The sequence below is a fragment of the Phaenicophaeus curvirostris genome, chromosome Z, assembly GCF_032191515.1.
Source record: "Phaenicophaeus curvirostris isolate KB17595 chromosome Z, BPBGC_Pcur_1.0, whole genome shotgun sequence".
NCBI lineage: Eukaryota > Metazoa > Chordata > Aves > Cuculiformes > Cuculidae > Phaenicophaeus > Phaenicophaeus curvirostris.
In genome coordinates this window covers 75,932,808-75,951,208 of record NC_091431.1, presented here as the reverse complement: position 1 = coordinate 75,951,208, position 18,401 = coordinate 75,932,808, and the positions used below count along the sequence as shown (strand labels likewise).

At 38.3% G+C, this 18,401-nt stretch overlaps 1 protein-coding gene across 1 annotated transcript in view; it reads left to right on the top strand.

Moving 5' to 3' along the window:
* The window catches only part of LOC138733072 (transcription factor 4-like), a 94,240-nt gene that overhangs the window by 26,586 nt on the left and 49,253 nt on the right, over positions 1 to 18,401 (top strand). Inside the window, exons 7-8 of the mRNA XM_069879968.1 lie at positions 7,884 to 8,013; positions 8,186 to 8,235. Coding sequence (XP_069736069.1) covers positions 7,884 to 8,013; positions 8,186 to 8,235 — 180 coding nt within the window. The remainder of the gene's footprint in view (positions 1 to 7,883; positions 8,014 to 8,185; positions 8,236 to 18,401) is intronic.

Below are 18,401 nucleotides of genomic sequence, written 5' to 3'. Positions count from 1 at the left end.
AGGCGATCATCGTTAAGATGAGGCGATTATTGATTAAAATAAGGCCATTATTGGTTAAAACGAGGTGATTATTGATTCAAACGAGGCGGTCGTCATTAATATGAGGCGATCGTCGTTAAGATGAGGCGATTATTGATTCGAATGAGACAATTATTGGTTAAAATGAGGCATTTATTTACTCAAACGAGGTGATTATTGATTAAAACGAGGTGCTTGTCGTTAATGTGAGGCGATCATCGTTAAAATGAGGCGATCGTCATTAATATGAGGCGATTATTGATTAAACCGAGGCCATTATTGATTCAAACGAGGTGATTATTGATTAAAACGAGGCGGTCGTCGTTAATACGAGGCGATCTTCGTTAATATGAGGCGACGCTCGCTGAAACGAGGCGATAGTCATTAAACGGAGGCGCTACTCATTCAAACGAGGTGATGTTCATTAAAATCTGTTGATCGTCATTAAGAACCGAGGCGATAGTCGTGCAAACGAGGTGATCTTCATTAAAACCCAGGCGATAGTCGTTAAAATGAGGCAATATTCATCTAAACGAGTCGATATTAATCAAAATGAGTCGATAGTCGCTACGACGAGGCGATATACACTAAAAATGAGTCAATATTAATTATAATGAGTCAATATTAATTAAAATCAGTCAATATTCATTCCAACGAGGCGATGTTCATTAAAAACGAGCCGATAGTCATTAAAAACGAGTCGATATTCATTAAAACAACTCGATATTCATCCAAACGAGTCGCTCTCCATCCAAACGAGTCCACAGCAATTAAAACACGGCGGTCTTAATCAAAATGAGGGGATCAGCCGCCCCAAACGAGTCGATATTAATCAAAATGAGTCGATATGGATCCAGAATTAGTTGATGTTAATTAAAATGAGTCGATAGTCATCAAAATGAGTCCGTATTAATCCGAGTGAGTTGATATTAATTGAAATGAATTAATTGATATTAATTGAAACAAGCCGATATTCATCAAAATGAGTCGATGTTCATTAAAATGAGTCAAAGTTCATTAAAATGAGTCAAAGTTCATTAAAATGAGTCGAAATTCATTAGAAGGAGTCGATATTCGTTAAAAGGAGTCACCAGGCATTAAAACGAGTCGATATTCATTAAAATGAACTGATTATAATCAAAATGTTAATCAAAATGAGTCGATATTAATCAAAATGAATGGATATTAATCAGAATTAGTCGATATTAATTAAAACCAGTCAATATTCATCAAAATCAGTCAATATTCATTAAGGCGAGTCAATATTAATCCAAACGAGTTGATCTTCTTGATATTAATTAAGGCAAGTTGATCCTTGTCCTAACGAGCCGCTACTAATCGAGCAGGTCAATATTAACCACAACAAGCCGATAGTCACCTAAACGAGGCGAGATTCGTCGAAACGAGTCAATATTCCTTATAACGAGTTGCTATTAATCAAGATGTTAATCAAAACGAGTCCAACTTAATTGATATTAACCCGATATTAATTGAAACGAGTCAACATGCAATTAAACAAGTCGATAGTCATCAAAACGAGGCGATAGTCATCAAAACGAGGCAATATTAATTAAAATGAATTGAGATCAACCCAAACGAGTCGTTATTAATCCCAAACGAGTCGTTATTAATCCCAAACGAGTCATTATTAATCCAAACGAGCCGCGACGCCTCCAGTTGAGTCGCGAGCCCAGCCTCGCCCTAACGACCGTTTCAGCCTTAATTTCTCACCGTCGAAGCCTTAATTATTAACCAGTTGAGCCTTAATTATTCGCCCTTAATTGCTGACCATCATCGCCTTAATTATTCGCCGCGGTCGCCTTAATTTTTGATCATTTTCGCCTTAATTTGCCACCCTCGTGGCCTTCGTTTCTCGCCCTCGCAGCCTTAATTTTTCACCCTTGTAGCCTTAATTATTAACCATTTAAGCCTTAATTATTAACCACTTTAGCCCTAATTAGGCACCATTTTAGCCTTAATTTTCACCCCCGTAGCCTTAATTTTTCACCGTTTTCCTTTAATTTTTCACCGTTTTCCTCTTAATTTGTCCCCCTCGTCACCGTCATTTTTCACCGTTTTCGCCTTAATTATTCACCCCCGTCGCCTTAATTATTGGCCATCGCCGCGTTAATTATTCCCCCCCGTCGCCTTAATTTTTCACCTTTTTCGCCTTAATTTTTCATCGTTTCAGCCTTAATTATTGACCAGCGTCGCCTTTTCACCCTCGTCGCCTTCGTTTTTCCCCGCCGCCGCCTTAATTAGCCCCCTCGTCGCCTTAACGAGCCCGCCTCGCCACCTTCGTTAGGCTCCCGGGTCCCCCCTCTCCCACGGACCCCAAAGTCCGATGTTCGTTAGGCCCGCGGCTCGTTAGCCGGGGAGGAAAACGGGACGATCAAAGGCCGGCGCCACCGCGGTCGTTAGGCTCCGGCGTTAATTGCTTTGGGGCTTCGGTGGGGGGTTCAGTCCGGAATTTGGCGACTCGTCTCCCATTTCGTGGCGTTTTTCACCCTTTTTGTGTCATTTTTACCCATTTTCGATCATTTTTCACCCTTTTCAGATCATTTTTACCCATTTTTTATCGTTTTTCACCCATTTCATATCATTTTTGACCAATTTCATATGAATTTTGACCCATTTCATAGAATTTTTCCCTCATTTCATGTCATTTTTCCCCATTTCGGGTCATTTTTCACCCATTTCATATCATTTTCACCCATTTCATATAATTTTTCACTCATTTCATGTCATTTTTGACCCATTTTGTGCAATTTTAACCCATTTGACGACAATTTTACCCATTTCATATCACTTTCCACCCATTTCATATCATTTTTACCCATTTTCTATCATTTTTGACCCATTTCACATCATTTTCACTCATTTTCTATCATTTTGACCCATTTCATGGAATTTTTCACTCATTTCATGTCATTTTTCCCCATTTCGTGTCATTTTAGACCAATTTCATATCATTTTAACCCATTTTATATCATTTTTACCCATTTAATATCATTTTTGCCCCATTTCTTACCATTTGCACCCATTTCATGTCATTTTTCATGCATTTCATAGGATTTTTACCCATTTCATATAGTTTTTACCCATTTCAAATAATTTTTGACTCATTTCCTGTCATTTTGACCAATTTCATGTCATTTTTGACTCATTTCATGTCATTTATCCCCATTTCGTGTCATTTTAGACCAATTTCATGTCATTTTTTACCCATTTTATATCATTTTTATCCATTTTCTATCATTTTTGACCCATTTCATATCATTTTTACTCATTTTCTATCATTTTGCCCCATTTCATAGAATTTTTCACTCATTTCATGTCGTTATTCCCCATTTTGTGTAATTTTAGACCAATTTCATATCATTTTTACCCATTTTATATCGTTTTTACCCATTTTATATAATTTTTTACCCATTTTATATATTTTTGACCCATTTAATATCATTTTTGACCCATTTAATATTATTTTTGACCCGTTTTATATCATTTTGGACCCATTTTATATCATTTTTGCCCCATTTCTTACCATTTTCACCCATTTCATGTCATTTTTCACGCATTTCATATGATTTTTACCCATTTCAAATCATTTTTGACTCATTTCATGTCATTTTGACCCATTTTCTGTAATTTTAGACCAATTTCATGTCATTTTGACCCATTTCTTATCATTTTTACCCATTTTATATCATTTTTGCCCCATTTAATATCATTTTTGCCCCATTTCATCTCATTTTGCCCCATTTCTTACCATTTTCACCCATTTCATATAGTTTTTACCTATTTCATATCATTTTCGACTCATTTCAGATCATTTTTACCTATTTCAAATCATTTTTGACTCATTTCATATCATTTTTTACCAATTTCATGTCATTTTTCCCCATTTCATGCAATTTTTCACCCATTTTGTATAATTTTAACCCATTTCCTATAATTTTTGACCCATTTCCTATAATTTTTGACCCTTTTCATGTCATTTTCACCCATTTCTTATCATTTTTCACCCATTTCATGTCTTTTTGACCCATTTCCCGTCATTTTTGACCCATTTCATATCATTTTGACCCATTTCTTTCCATTTTCAGCCATTTCATGTCATTTTTCATCCATTTCGTCTCATTTTCCCCCATTTTGTCTCATTTTTCACCTATTTCATATCATTTTTCACCCATTTCATTTAATTTTTACCAATTTCATATCATTTTTACCAATTTCATCTCATTTTTACCAATTTTATATCATTTTTTACCTATTTAATGTCATTTACCCCCATTTCATAGCGTTTCACCCATTTCATTTAATTTTTCACCTTTTTGAACTCTTTAATTTCATTTTTAATCTACATTTCACATAATTTTTATTTATTTCCTCTCAATTTTATCTATTTCACCTCATTTTTATATATTTCATGCCATGTTTATCTATTTAATGAATTTTTTATCCATTTAATCTATTTTTTTATGTATTTAATACAATTTTTCATCTATTTAATGTAATTATTTCATGTAATTATCTATTTCTTGTAATTCTTACCTATTTAATAGATTTTTCTCAATTTAATCCAATTTTGGATCGATTTAATGTAGTTTTAACCTATTTCTTGTGATTTTGCATCAATTTAATGTCGTTTCAACCCATTTCATGTAATTTGGGATCAATTTAATGCAGATTTTATCAATTTCATGTCATTTTGGATCAATTTGATAGAGTTTTAATCTATTTTACGCTTTTTGTGACTATTTAATTTAAATTTGGATCTACTTCATGCAATTTTTATCTATTTAACACAATTTTTATCTATTTAATATAATTTTTATCTATTTAATATGATTCTTATCTATTTAATGCAATTTTTATCTATTTAACCTGATTTTTATCTATTCAACATCATTTTCATCAAATTAATGTAATTTTTATCTATTTAACATAATATTTATAAATGGGTTTTATCGATTTAATGTCATTTTGGATCGATTTAATCTAATTTCCTATATTTAATGTAATTTTTATCAATTTAATGTAATTTTGCATCGATTTAGACTAAATCCCGATCTAGTTCATTTCAATTTTGACCTTTTTAGTTGGAATTTTGACCTTTTGAGTTTAAATTCTGACCTTTTGAGTTTAAATTTCCACCTTTTTCATTGACGTTTGATCCCATCGTATAATTTTTTACCAATTTCGCTGAATTTCCCTCTCAATTTTCATCGATTTCCTTTCTTTTCCTCCCATTTCCTCGACTTTTTGGTCTCTTTCTTGTTCCTCTTAAATTTTATTATTCTAAAATTCCATTTTTCTTGGGGTTTATTGTTTTTAAATAAATTTAATTCTTCTTACATTTCACCATTCCTAATTTTCATTATTTTGGGGCTTTATCACTCTTAATTTTCATTTTTCTTTGGTTTTTATCATTTTTATCTTTCTTTTTCTTCTGTTTTATTCTTTATTTTCGCTATTCTAAGGCTTTATCATTCTAATTTTCATTATTTTGAGGTTGTTTTATTCTTAATTTCCATTTTTTTACGTTTTATCATTTTTCATTTCCCTTTTTTTTAGGTTTTATCATTCTTCATTTCCGTTTTTCTTGGGTTTCGTCATTTTTAGCTCTTTTTCTTCATTTTTATGACTCTTAATTCCAGTTTTCCTTCGTTTTCTTCATTTTTATCTTTCCTAATTCCAATTCACCTGCATTTTCTTCTTTCTTATCACTCTTAATCTCCATTTTCCTTCATTTTCTCTCTTTTTATCACTCTCAATCCCATTTCCCTTCATTTTCTCCATTTTTATCACCTTTAACCTCCATTTTCCTGCATTTTCTTCATTTTTTTCCCTCTTAATTCCAATTTTCCTTCATTTCCTCCATTCTTATCACTCTTACTCCCAATTTTTCTTGATTTTCTCCATTTCTATCACCCTTAACCCCCATTTTCCTTCATTTTCTTCATTTTTATTACTCCTAATTCCAATTCACCTGCATTTTCTTCATTTTTATCACTCTTAATCCCAATTTTCCTTCATTTTCATCGCTCTTAATCCCCATTTTCCTTCATTTTCTCCATTTTCATCGCTCTTAATCCCAGTTTTCCTTCATTTTCATCGCTCTTACTCCCAATTTTCCTTCATTTTCTCCATTTTTATCACTCTTAACTCCCACTTTCCTTCATTTTCTTCATTTTTATTACTCCTAATTCCAGTTTACCTTAATTTTCTTTGTTCTTATCACTCTTAATCCCCATTTTCCTTCATTTTCTCCATTTTCATTGCTCTTAATCCCAATTTTCCTTCATTTTCTCCATTTTCATCACCCTTAACCCTCATTTTCCTTCATTTTCTCCATTTTCATCACTCCAAATCCCAATTTTCCTTCATTTTCATCACTCTTACTCCCAATTTTCCTTCATTTTCTCCATTTTTATCACTCCTAATCCCAATTTTCTTCATTTTCTCCATTTTCTCCATTTTCATCACCCTTAGCCCCCATTTTCCTTCATTTTCTCCATTTCTATCACTCTTACTCCCAATTTTTCTTCATTTTCTCCATTTTCATCACTCTTACTCCCAATTTTCCTTCATTTTCTCCATTTTCATCGCTCTTAACCCCCATTTTCCTTCATCTTCTCCATTTCTATCACTCTTACTCCCAATTTTCCTTCATTTTCTCCATTTCTATCACTCTTACTCCCAATTTTCCTTCATTTTCTCCATTTTTATCACTCTTAACCCCCATTTTCCTTCATTTTCTCCATTTCTATCACTCCTAATTCCAATTTTCCTTCATTTTCTTCATTCTTATCACTCTTACTCCCAATTTTCCTTCATTTTCTCCATTTTCATCACTCTTAACCCCAATTTTCCTTCATTTTCATCACTCTTACTCCCAATTTTCCTTCATTTTCTCCATTTCTATCACTCTTAATCCCAATTTTCCTTCATTTTCTCCATTTTCATCACTCTTAACCCCCATTTTCCTTCATCTTCTCCATTTCTATCACTCTTACTCCCAATTTTCCTTCATTTTCTCCATTTTCATCACTCCAAATCCCAATTTTCCTTCATTTTCATTGCTCTTAATCCCAATTTTCCTTCATTTTCTCCATTTCTATCACTCTTACTCCCAATTTTCCTTCATTTTCTCCATTTTTATCACTCTTAACCCCGATTTTCCTTCATTTTCTCCATTTCTATCACTCCTAATTCCAATTTTCCTTCATTTTCTTCATTCTTATCACTCTTACTCCCAATTTTCCTTCATTTTCTCCATTTTCATCACCCTTAACCCCAATTTTCCTTCATTTTCATCACTCTTACTCCCAATTTTCCTTCATTTTCTCCATTTCTATCACTCTTACTCCCAATTTTCCTTCATTTTCTCCATTTCTATCACTCCAAATCCCAATTTTCCTTCATTTTCTCCATTTTCATCACCCTTAACCCCCATTTTCCTTCATCTTCTCCATTTCCATCACTCCAAATCCCAATTTTCCTTCATTCTTATCCCTCTTACTCCCAATTTTCCTTCATTTTCTTCATTTCCGCGGCTCCTAATCCCACTTACCCCAGGTCTCTCTCCCTGGGGTCCCTTCCCTGGCATCTCCTCCTGCCCCTCAACCCCGAACCCCCTGTAGATGCCTCCACGACCCTCCTAGTTTCCCCCAGCCCCAACGTCTCCTTGGGTGGCGTCTCCTTTAAACCTTCTCCGGCTCCACTTGGAGCTCGTCTCCTCGTTATTTTTAGGCTGCCTAATGAGGAGGAACCGGCGCCGTTGGCAGCCACGCGCCCAACGACGCTTTTTTTTCTCTCTCTCTCTTTTTTTTTCCCTTCTTCTCCCTCCCGCATCCCTCCAGCAAAGTCTTCTCGGAGGCGAGATGGAGCTCGGCAACCCCAGCGCCTTGTCCCCCACCAAACCCGGCTCCCAGTTCTACCAGTTCTCCAGCAATAACCCCCGGCGGAGACCCCTCCACGGCACCTCCATGGGTGAGTCGCTCGCCCTTCCACCTCATCCTCCTCGTCCCCCTTTTCCTTCTCTCCTTCTGGAACCCCAACGGGAGCGGGAACCCACCAAAAAACCCGTAAAAACCATCGTTTTATCTTTTCTCTCTCTTTTTTTTTTTTTGTGTCGTTTCGTTTTTCTTTTCGTTCGTTCTAGAAGTCCAAACAAAGAAAGTGCGGAAGGTCCCTCCAGGTTTGCCGTCGTCCGTAAGTAGCTCCCGCCTCGCGCTTTGTGGGTCTTCTCGGTGCCTTCGGTGGGATGAGGGTCTGGAGAAAGGAGCTGCTGGGCTTGGAAGGAGCTCCTCGAGGTGGAAACGAGCTCCTCGAGGTGGAAAGGAGCTTCTGGAGGTGGAAATGAGCTTCTAGAGGTGGGAACGAGCTTCTAGAGGTGGAAACGAGCTTCTAGAGGTGGAAACGAGCTCCTCAAGGTGGAAAAGAGCTTCTCAAGGTAGACCTGAGGTCCAGGAGGGAGAAATGAGCTCTTGGGGATAAGAAGACACTCTTGGAGGTGGAAATGAGCTCCTAGAGGTGGAAATGAGCTCCTAGAGGTAGAAATGAGCTTCTAGAGGTGGAAACGAGCTCCTCAAGGTGGAAAAGAGCTTCTAGAGGTGGAAATGAGCTCCTGGAGGTAGATCTGAGCTCCAGGAGGGATGAAAAGAGCTCCTCGAGATAGAAATGAGCTCCAGGAGGGAGAAATGAGCTCCTCGAGGTAGATCTGAGCTCCAGGAGAAAGAAAAGAGCTCCTCGAGATAGAAATGAGCTCCAGGAGGGAGAAATGAGCTTCTCGAGGTAGAAATGAGCTCCAGGAAGGAGAAATGAGCTCTTGGGGGTAAGAAGAAGCTGCTGGAGGTAGAAACGAGCTCCTGGAGGTAGAAATGGGCTCCTAGGGGTAGGAATGAGCGTAGACCCGAGCTCCAGGAGGGAGAAATGAGCTCTTGGGGTTAGAAATGAGCTCCTGGAGATAAAAATGAGCTCCTGGGGGGGCAATTGAGGTTCTGGGGGGAGAAATGAGCTCCTGGAGATAGAAATGAGCTCCTGGGGGTAAAGACGTGAGCTCCTGGGGGGAAGAATTGAGCTCCTGGTGGTGGAAATGAGCTCGTGGAGGTGGAAATGAGCTCGTGGAGGTGGAAATGAGCTCGTGGAGGTGGAAATGAGCTCGTGGAGGTGGAAATGAGCTCGTGGAGGACCAGACACGAGCTCCTGGTGGGGGAGAATCGAGCTGGTGGGGATAGGAACGAGCTCCGGGGCTCGTAGGGGGCTTGGAGCTGAGGGTTGAGGACAAGGTAAGGAGGACGAGAAGCAACCTGAGCATCAGAAGCTTCTTCCAGGCGCCGAGTGGCTTCGGTTGGGGATGCGGCCGCTGGTTTTATGGCCTCGAACCTTGCAGGAGGTGGATTTGGGGGGCGGCGCGTGGGCCGAGAGCTCGGTTTTCACCGTCTCCTTGAGGCAGAAGGTGGTTGAGGTCGAGGCTGGGGGTCAACCTGGGGGCTTGGAGGCCGCTCCGAGCTGGCTTGACCATGAGATGCGAAGGAAGAACCTTTCTCAGGAGGCTTCCAGGTGCCACCCGGCTCCACGGGACGTCGTTGGGGGCCTTTCTCCTGGCTCCTTGCCTCGGCGCCGTCGCGGATCGGTGGCGTCGGTTGGGTCGGTGACGTCCGTTGTCCCACGAGCCGAGGAATTAGGCCCTTGGCTTCCGTTTTCTCCGCAATCGTTGAGCTTCTTCCGTGAAAAACTGCGCCGAGGGGCTTAAAATGGCTTAAAAATCGCTTCAAAACCCATTAAAAACACCCAAAACGGAGGATTTTTAGGAAAATACGTGACGTTTTGGTAAATACGGCGTGAAAAGGCGGCGAGTTTGGCGTTTTTGTGATTTTATTCCCATTTTTTCCGCTCGAAAACCACCTCAAAGCTATTTTTAGGTGGATATTTTTAGGTTTTTATCGAAGCGATGAGGGATTTACGGCTCTTGAGGCTTTTGAAGGAGCCGAGTGGTACCTGAGTCTTAGGGAATCGGTGTTTTCGTGGCTTCAGGTGATGGTTTTGCCCCCAAATCCGTGGAATTTGGCTGCTTGCGAGGCGAAAGCTTCGTTTTTCCCTAACGATCGCGCTAAATAACGGCGACTTTTCTCGAGTTGAAGCTGAACCGGAGCTCAGAAAGCGGCTTGAAGCGCGTAAATTGTCGTAATTAGCCGCACGCTTGATAAAAGCGAACGGGAAGAGCGGAAAAAAATGAGAAATCGGGAATTAACGTGGTAATTAAAGGGCCAAATCGCTGGGGTTTGACGAGTTTCGCCTCGGCTCGCGCTCCGGCAAGAGTTAATCCCCTCGCGAGGCCTTCGAGGTGGCCTCGATCCAGCCCCAAACTCCGGCTCGGGAGGGTTTGAGGCGGCCGCGTGCCTTGAAATCGCCTTAAAAATTGAGATTTTTGACCTTTTGCGTCCGTTTCCCAGCGAAAATTGACCCCTCGGAGGCTCCGCCGGGGAGGGGTCGGCGCCGGCCTTAGGGAAATCGCGTGGAAAAAAGGCTTTGGGGGGCTGGAAAGGTAAAAAAATGGGGTCGAAGGGGGGGGGGTTGAAGGAATTTGCCTCAAAAAATGGGAGAAAAGGGAGTTTTTTGAATGAATCGGTGCTAAAATATGTTAAAAAAGGTATTTTTGGAAAGAATTTGCCTCAAAATACGTGAGGAAAAGGTATTTTTGAATGAATCCGTGCTAAAATACTTAAAAAAAGGTATTTTTTCAGGGAATTTGCCTCAAAATATGTGAGAAAAGGGTGTTTTTTGAATGAATCGGTGCTAAAATACTTTAAAATTGTGGTTTTTGAAGGAATTTGCCTCAAAATACCTGAGAAAAGGGAGTTTTTTGAATGAATCGGTGCTAAAATACATTAAAAGGTGTATTTTTTGTAGGAATTTGCCTCAAAATATGTGAGAAAAGGGAGGTTTTTGAATGAATCTGTGCTAAAATACTTTAAAAAAGGTATTTTTGGAAGGCATTTGTCTCAAAATATGTGAGGAAAAGGTATTTTTGAATGAATCCATGCTAAAATACTTTAAAAAAGGTATTTTTGAAGGACTTTGCCTCAAAATATGTGAAAAAAGGGTATTTTTGGAAGGAATCGGGGCTCAAATACATTAAAAGGTGTATTTTTTGAGGGAATTTGCCTCAAAATACATGAGAAAAGGGAGGTTTTTGAATGAATCGGTGCTAAAATCCTTAAAAAAAGTATTTCTTGAGGGAATTTGCCTCAAAATATGTGAGAAAAGGGAGTTTTTTGAATGAATCGGTGCTCAAATACTTTATAAAAGGTATTTTTTGAGGGAATTTGCCTCAAAATATGTGAGAAAAGGGTATTTTTGGAAGGAATCGGTGCTCAAATACATTAAAAGGTGTATTTTTTGAAGGACTTTGCCTCAAAATACATGAGAAAAGGGAGTTTTTTGAATGAATCAGTGCTAAAATACTTTAAAAATTGTGGGTTTTGAGGGAATTTGCCTCAAAATATGTGAGAAAAGGGTGTTTTTTGAATGAATCGGTGCTCAAATACTTTATAAAAGGTATTTTTGGAAGGAATTTGCCTCAAAATACATGAGAAAAGGGTCTTTTTGAATGGATCGGTGCTAAAATATGTTAAAAAAGGTATTTTTTGCAGGAATTTGCCTCAAAATATGTGAGAAAAGGGTGTTTTTTGAATGAATCGGTGCTAAAATACTTTAAAATTGTGGGTTTTGAAGGAATTTGCCTCAAAATATGTGAGGAAAGGGTGTTTCTTGAATGAATCGGTGCTCAAATATGTTAAAAAAGGTATTTTTTAAGGAATTTGCCTCAAAATACGTGAGAAAAGGGAGTTTTTTGAATGAATCGGTGCTAAAATCCTTTAAAATTGTGGGTTTTGAAGGAATTTGCCTCAAAATACATGAGAAAAGGGAGGTTTTTGAATGAATCGGTGCTAAAATCCTTAAAAAAAGTATTTTTTGAAGGAATTTGCCTCAAAATATGTGAGAAAAGGGTATTTTTGGAAGGAATCGGTGCTCAAATACATTAAAAGGTGTATTTTTTGAAGGACTTTGCCTCAAAATACATGAGAAAAGGGAGTTTTTTGAATGAATCAGTGCTAAAATACTTTAAAAATTGTGGGTTTTGAGGGAATTTGCCTCAAAATATGTGAGAAAAGGGTGTTTTTTGAATGAATCGGTGCTCAAATACTTTATAAAAGGTATTTTTGGAAGGAATTTGCCTCAAAATACATGAGAAAAGGGTCTTTTTGAATGAATCGGTGCTAAAATATGTTAAAAAAGGTATTTTTTGCAGGAATTTGCCTCAAAATATGTGAGAAAAGGGTGTTTTTTGAATGAATCTGTGCTAAAATACTTAAAAAAAGGTATTTTTGGAAGGAATTTGCCTCAAAATATGTGAGAAAAGGGTATTTTTGGAAGGAATTTGCCTCAAAATACATGAGAAAAGGGGTTTTTGAATGAATCGATGCTCAAATACATTAAAAGGTGTATTTTTGGAAAGAATTTGCCTCAAAATACGTGAGAAAAGGGTGATTTTTGAATGAATCGGTGCTAAAATACTTAAAAAAAGGTATTTTTTAAGGAATTTGCCTCAAAATACGTGAGAAAAGGGTGTTTTTTGAATGAATCGGTGCTAAAATACATAAAAAACTGTAATTTTTGACCAGAATGGGGAAAAAAAAACCTTTAAAAAGGTGAGTTTGAAAGGAATTTGATTAAAAAAACATTTAAAAATGTGGGTTTGGAAGGAATTTGTCTTGAAATGGATTGAAAAAAGGGAATTTTGGAAGGAATTTTTATTGAAATAGATGGAAAAAGGAGTTTTGGAAGGAATTTTTATTGAAATAGATTAAAAGCGGGTGTGATTTCAATAAGTTGATATAAAAAACCATTAAAATGTGTATTTTTTGGAATGATTTGGTAGTAAAATACACGAAAATGGGTATTTTTGGACTGGAAGAGTATAAAAATACATTTAAAAAGTGGTTTTTGAAGGAGATTGTACTGAAATATATTTTAAAATGTGCTTTTTTCGAAGGGATTTGTCTTAAAATACATTAAAAAGGTGGTTTTGGGCTGGAATGGTATAAAAAATACCTTTAAAAAAGTAGATTTTGAAGGAATTTGTATTAAAATGCATTAAAAAGGGTGTTTTCTAAAGGAATTTGTATTAAAATACATTAAAAAGGATATTTTTGGAATGAAATAATATTAAAATACCTTCAGTTGGAGGGTTTTTTGAATGGAATGGTATAAATTTTAAATTTTTAAATAGAAAGGTATTAAAAAGATATTTTAAAAGGGTTTTTTTTTAATGGAATGGACTAAAAATACATTGAAAAAGGTGGGTTTTGAATGAAATTGTATAAAAATTCATTCAAAAGTTTTTTTTAGTGGCATTAAATACGTTTAAAAGGTATTTTTTGAAGAGAATAGTATGAAAAATACCTTCCGAGGGTTTTTTCTTCAAATCAAATGATATAAAAATATATTTAAATAGGTTTTTATAAAATAGTCAATATTAAAATACCTTTTAAAAGGTTTTTTTTTACCAGAATGGTATAAAAAGACAATTTTAAATGTAATTTTTGAGTGAAACAGCATAAAAATACATTTTAAAAGCTATTTTTTGTAGGAAATGTTATAGAAAGAAATGAAAAAAGGGAAATTTTGGAGGCAAGTGGTATAAAAAGAGATAAAACGCAATAATTTTTGAGTGAAATGGTGTAAAAAACCACCTTAAAGGGTTTTTTTTTTATTTTTTGAGGCAAGTGGTATAAAAAGGAATGAAAAAAGGTAATTTTTGAGGGAAATGATATAAAAAAAAACTTCAAAAAGGGATTTTTTGAGGCAAATGGTGCAAAAAGGGATGAAAAAATGTAATTTTTGTGGGAAATGATATTAAAACATCTTCAAAAAAGGATTTTTTTGAGGAAAATGGTGTAAAAAGGGATGAAAAGGGGTAGTTTTCGAGGCAAATGTTATAAAAAGCGAGAAAAATGTAAGTTTTGAGGAAAACGATATTAAAAACACCTTTAAAAAGGGATTTTTTGGTGTAAAAAGGGATGAAAAATGTAGTTTTTGAGGGAAATGGTAAAAAAACCCTTCAAAAAGGGATTTTTGAGGCAAATGGTGTGAACGGGGATGAAAAAAATGTCATTTTTGAGGGAAATGGTATAAAAAGAGATTGAAAATGGTAATTTTTGAGGGAAAGGGTATAAAAAAACCCTTCAAAAAGGGATTTTTTGAGGGAAATAGTGTAAAGAGGGATGAAAAAATGTAATTTTTGAGGGAAAGGGTATTAAAAAACCTTCAAAAAAGGGATTTTTTGAGGGAAATGGTTTATAAAGGGATGAAAAAATGTAATTTTTGAGGGCAATGATATAAAAAAACCCTTCAAAAAGGGATTTTTTGAGGCAAAATCTGTAAAAAGGGATGAAAAAATGTATTTTTTGAGGGAAATGATATAAAAAAACCCTTCAAAAAGGGATTTTTTTGAGGTAAATGGTGTAAACAGGGATGAAAAAATGTAATTTTTGAGGGAAAGGGTATAAAAAAACCCTTCAAAAAGGGATTTTTTGAGGGAAATAGTGTAAAGAGGGATGAAAAAATGTAATTTTTGAGGGAAAGGGTATTAAAAAACCTTCAAAAAAGGGATTTTTGAGGGAAATGGTATAAAAAGAGATAAAAAATGGTAATTTTTGAGGGAAAGGGTATAAAAAACCCCTTCAAAAAAGGATTTTTGAGGCAAATAGTGTAAAGAGGGGTGAAAAAATGTCATTTTTGAGGGAAATTATATAAAAAAACTCCTTCAAAAAGGGATTTTTCGAGGCAAAATCTGTAAAAAGGGATGAAAAAAGGTATTTTTTGAGGGAAATGGTATAAAAAGAGATAGAAAATGGTAATTTTTGAGGGAAAGGGTATAAAAAAACCCTTCAAAAAGGGTTTTTTTGAGGGGAATAGCGTAAAGAGGGGTGAAAAAACGTTATTTTTGAGGGAAATGGTATAGAAAAACCTTCAAAAAAGGGATTTTTGGAGGTAAATGGTGTAAACAGGGATGAAAAAATGTCATTTTTGAGGGAAAAGGTGTAAAAAACCCCTTCAAAAAGGGATTTTTTGAGGCAAATAGTGCATAAAGGGATGAAAAAATGTAATTTTTGAGGGAAATGGTATAAAAAGAGATACAAAATAGTAATTTTTGAGGGAAATGATATAAAAAACCCTTCAAAAAGGGATTTTTTGAGGGAAACAGTGGAGAAAGGGATGAAAAAAAGTGATTTTTGAGGGAAATCAGCCTCGTAACGACTCTTTTTCTCGCCTGTCGCTGTGGGTTTTGAGGAGAAATCCCTTTTTTTTCTGAGTCGAGGCGGAGGCGACCGCGCCTGGATGGAGACGTGGGGTCGGAGTGGCCGTAGCCCTGGAGATACGGGTTGTCTTCTCCTCGTTAGGTCGCGCCGCGGCTCTCGAAGCGGCTCCGAAGGCCGCAACCGGCAGCAAATCGCGTCGGAAAAATCAGCTTAAAGGGAGGTTGAAGCTTGAGCGGCGCCGGGGGGGGGTGGGATTAACCCTCTTGGACCAGGTCCAGGGGAGGAACCGAGGGCTGGAGAACCTCCTGGAGGAGAGAAGTGGGTTTCTTCAACCTTTTTGAGTTCGAAGGGACCTCCAAGTCCATGGAGATCCAAGCTCTGGTTGCTCCAAGCCTCACGCGCCGTGGCCTTCAACCCCCCACCCCGACCCCGGGATGGACCTTCTCCAGACCTCAGTCGCTCCGTAGTCTTCAGGCTTCTCCTGGGGTCACCTCCTCCTCCTGGACTGTCCCACCTGGAGCTGCTCCTCAAATCCGTAGGTGGATTCTAGGGTGGAAACGATGGATTTTGGGGTGGGAAAGGTGGATTCTAGGGAGGAAAAGGTGGATTCTAGGGTGGAAAAGATGGATTCTAGGGTGGAAAAGGTGGATTCTAGGGTGAAAACGATGGATTCTAGGGTGGAAACGATGGATTCTAGGGTGGAAACGATGGATTCTAGGGTGGAAAAGGTGGATTCTAGGGTCAAAAAGATGGATTCTAGGGTGGAAACGATGGATTCTAGGGTGGAAAAGGTGGATTCTAGGGTGGAAATATGGATTCTAGGGTGGAAACAATGGATTCTAGGGTGGAAATGATGGATTCTAGGGTGGAAAAGGTGGATTCTAGGGTGGAAACGATGAATTTTAGGGTGGAAGGGACCTCAAAGATCAGAAAATCATGGACTGGGTTGGGTTGAAGGGTCCTTGAAGGTCAGGAAATGGGTTGGGTTGAAGGGTCCTTGAAGGTCACTGGATGGTTTGGGTTGGAGGGACCTCCGAGATCCTGGAATCGAGGAAGAGTTTGGCCGTTGAGTTGGACGCTGAAGCCGTGGTTGCTCTCCAGAGGCCGTTGATTAGCGAGATGTTCCTCCCGGCGTCTTCTCGCTGTTATTTATTGGTTTTCCACCCAAGCGAGAAACGAGCGGAAAAAAAACATCAGGATTGGGGAAAATCTGGAGCGAAAAAAACCGAGCGGACGAGCTCCAACAACAATTAACGTCGTTAAACGCCGAGAGAAGCTCCCCTGACAGCTTCTTGGCACGACGACGCCTGCTTGGGGCTTTAAGTTCTGGTTTTTCTCCTGACGTGGGGGCTGCTCCAGGCCTGGAGATGCTGAAGGCCACGTGGGACGGGGCTTGGAGGCCCTGAGCCGGGGGGAGGTGGCCCTGCTGCTGGAGCTCGGTGGGCTTGGAGGTCCCTTCCAACCCAAAGCGCCCTGGGATTCGCTGATCCTTAAGGTCTCTTCAACCCATTCCATGATTCCGTGATCTTTGAGGTCCCTTCCAACCCCTTCCACGATCATTAAAGTCCCTTCTAACCCCTTCTAAGATCATTAAGATCCCTTCTAAGGTCATTAAGATCCCTTCTAGGATCATTAAGATCCCTTCCAACCCCTTCCATGATCAGTAAGGTCCCTTCCATGATCTTTGAGGTCCCTTCCAACCCCTTCCATGATCACCAAGACCCCTTCCAACCCCTTCTAAGATTATTAAGATCCCTTCTAGGATCATTAAGATCCCTTCCAACCCCTTCCATGATCATTAAGGTCCCTTTCATGACCTCTGAGGTCCCTTCCAACCCCTTCTAAGGTCATTAAGATCCCTTCTATGATCATTAAGATGCCTTCCAACCCCTTCCATGACCTTTGAGGTCCCTTCCAACCCCTTCTAAGATCATTAAGATCCTTTCTAAGATCATTAAGATCCCTTCTATGATCATTAAGATCCCTTCCAACCCCTTCCATGATCGTTAAGATCCCTTCCATGACCTTTGAGGTCCCTTCCAACCCCTTCTAAGATCATTAAGATCCCTTCTAAGATGATTAAGATCCCTTCTAAGGTCATTAAGATCCCTTCTAAGGTCATTAAGATCCCTTCCAACCCCTTCTAAGACCATTAAGATCCCTTCTAAGATGATTAAGATCCCTTCTAAGATCAATAAGATCCCTTCTATGATCATTAAGATCCCTTCCAACCCCTTCCATGATCTTTGAGGTCCCTTCCAACCCCTTCTATGATCATTAAGATCCCTTCTAAGGTCACTAAGATCCCTTCCATGATCATTAAGGTCCCTTCCAACCCCTTCTAAGATGATTAGGATCCCTTCTAAGGTCATTAAGATCCCTTCTAAGATCATTAAGATCCCTTCCATGATCATTAAGATCCCTTCCAACCCCTTCCACGATCATTAAAGTCCCTTCCAACCCCTTCTAAGGTCATTAAGATCCCTTCTAAGGTCATTAAGATCCCTTCTAAGGTCATTAAGGTCCCTTCCAACCCCTTCTAAGATGATTAGGATCCCTTCTAAGGTCATTAAGATCCCTTCTATGATCATTAAGATCCCTTCTATGATCAATAAGATCCCTTCTAAGGTCACTAAGATCCCTTCTATGATCATTAAGGTCCCTTCCAACCCCTTCTAAGATCGTTAAGATTCCTTCTAAGATCATTAAGATCGCTTCCAACCCCTTCCATGATTGTTAAGATCCCTTCTAAGGTCATTAAGATCCCTTCCAACCCCTTCCACGATCATTAAAGTCCCTTCCAACCCCTTCTAAGATCATTAAGATCCCTTCCATGATCATTAAGATCCCTTCTAAGATCATTGAGGTCCCTTCCAACCCCTTCCATGATCGTTGAGATCCCTTCTAAGACCATTAAGATCCCTTCTAAGGTCATTAAGATCCCTTCCAACCCCTTCCATGATCGTTAAGATCCCTTCCATGACCTTTGAGGTCCCTTCCAACCCCTTCTAAGGTCACTAAGATCCCTTCTAAGGTCATTAAGATCCCTTC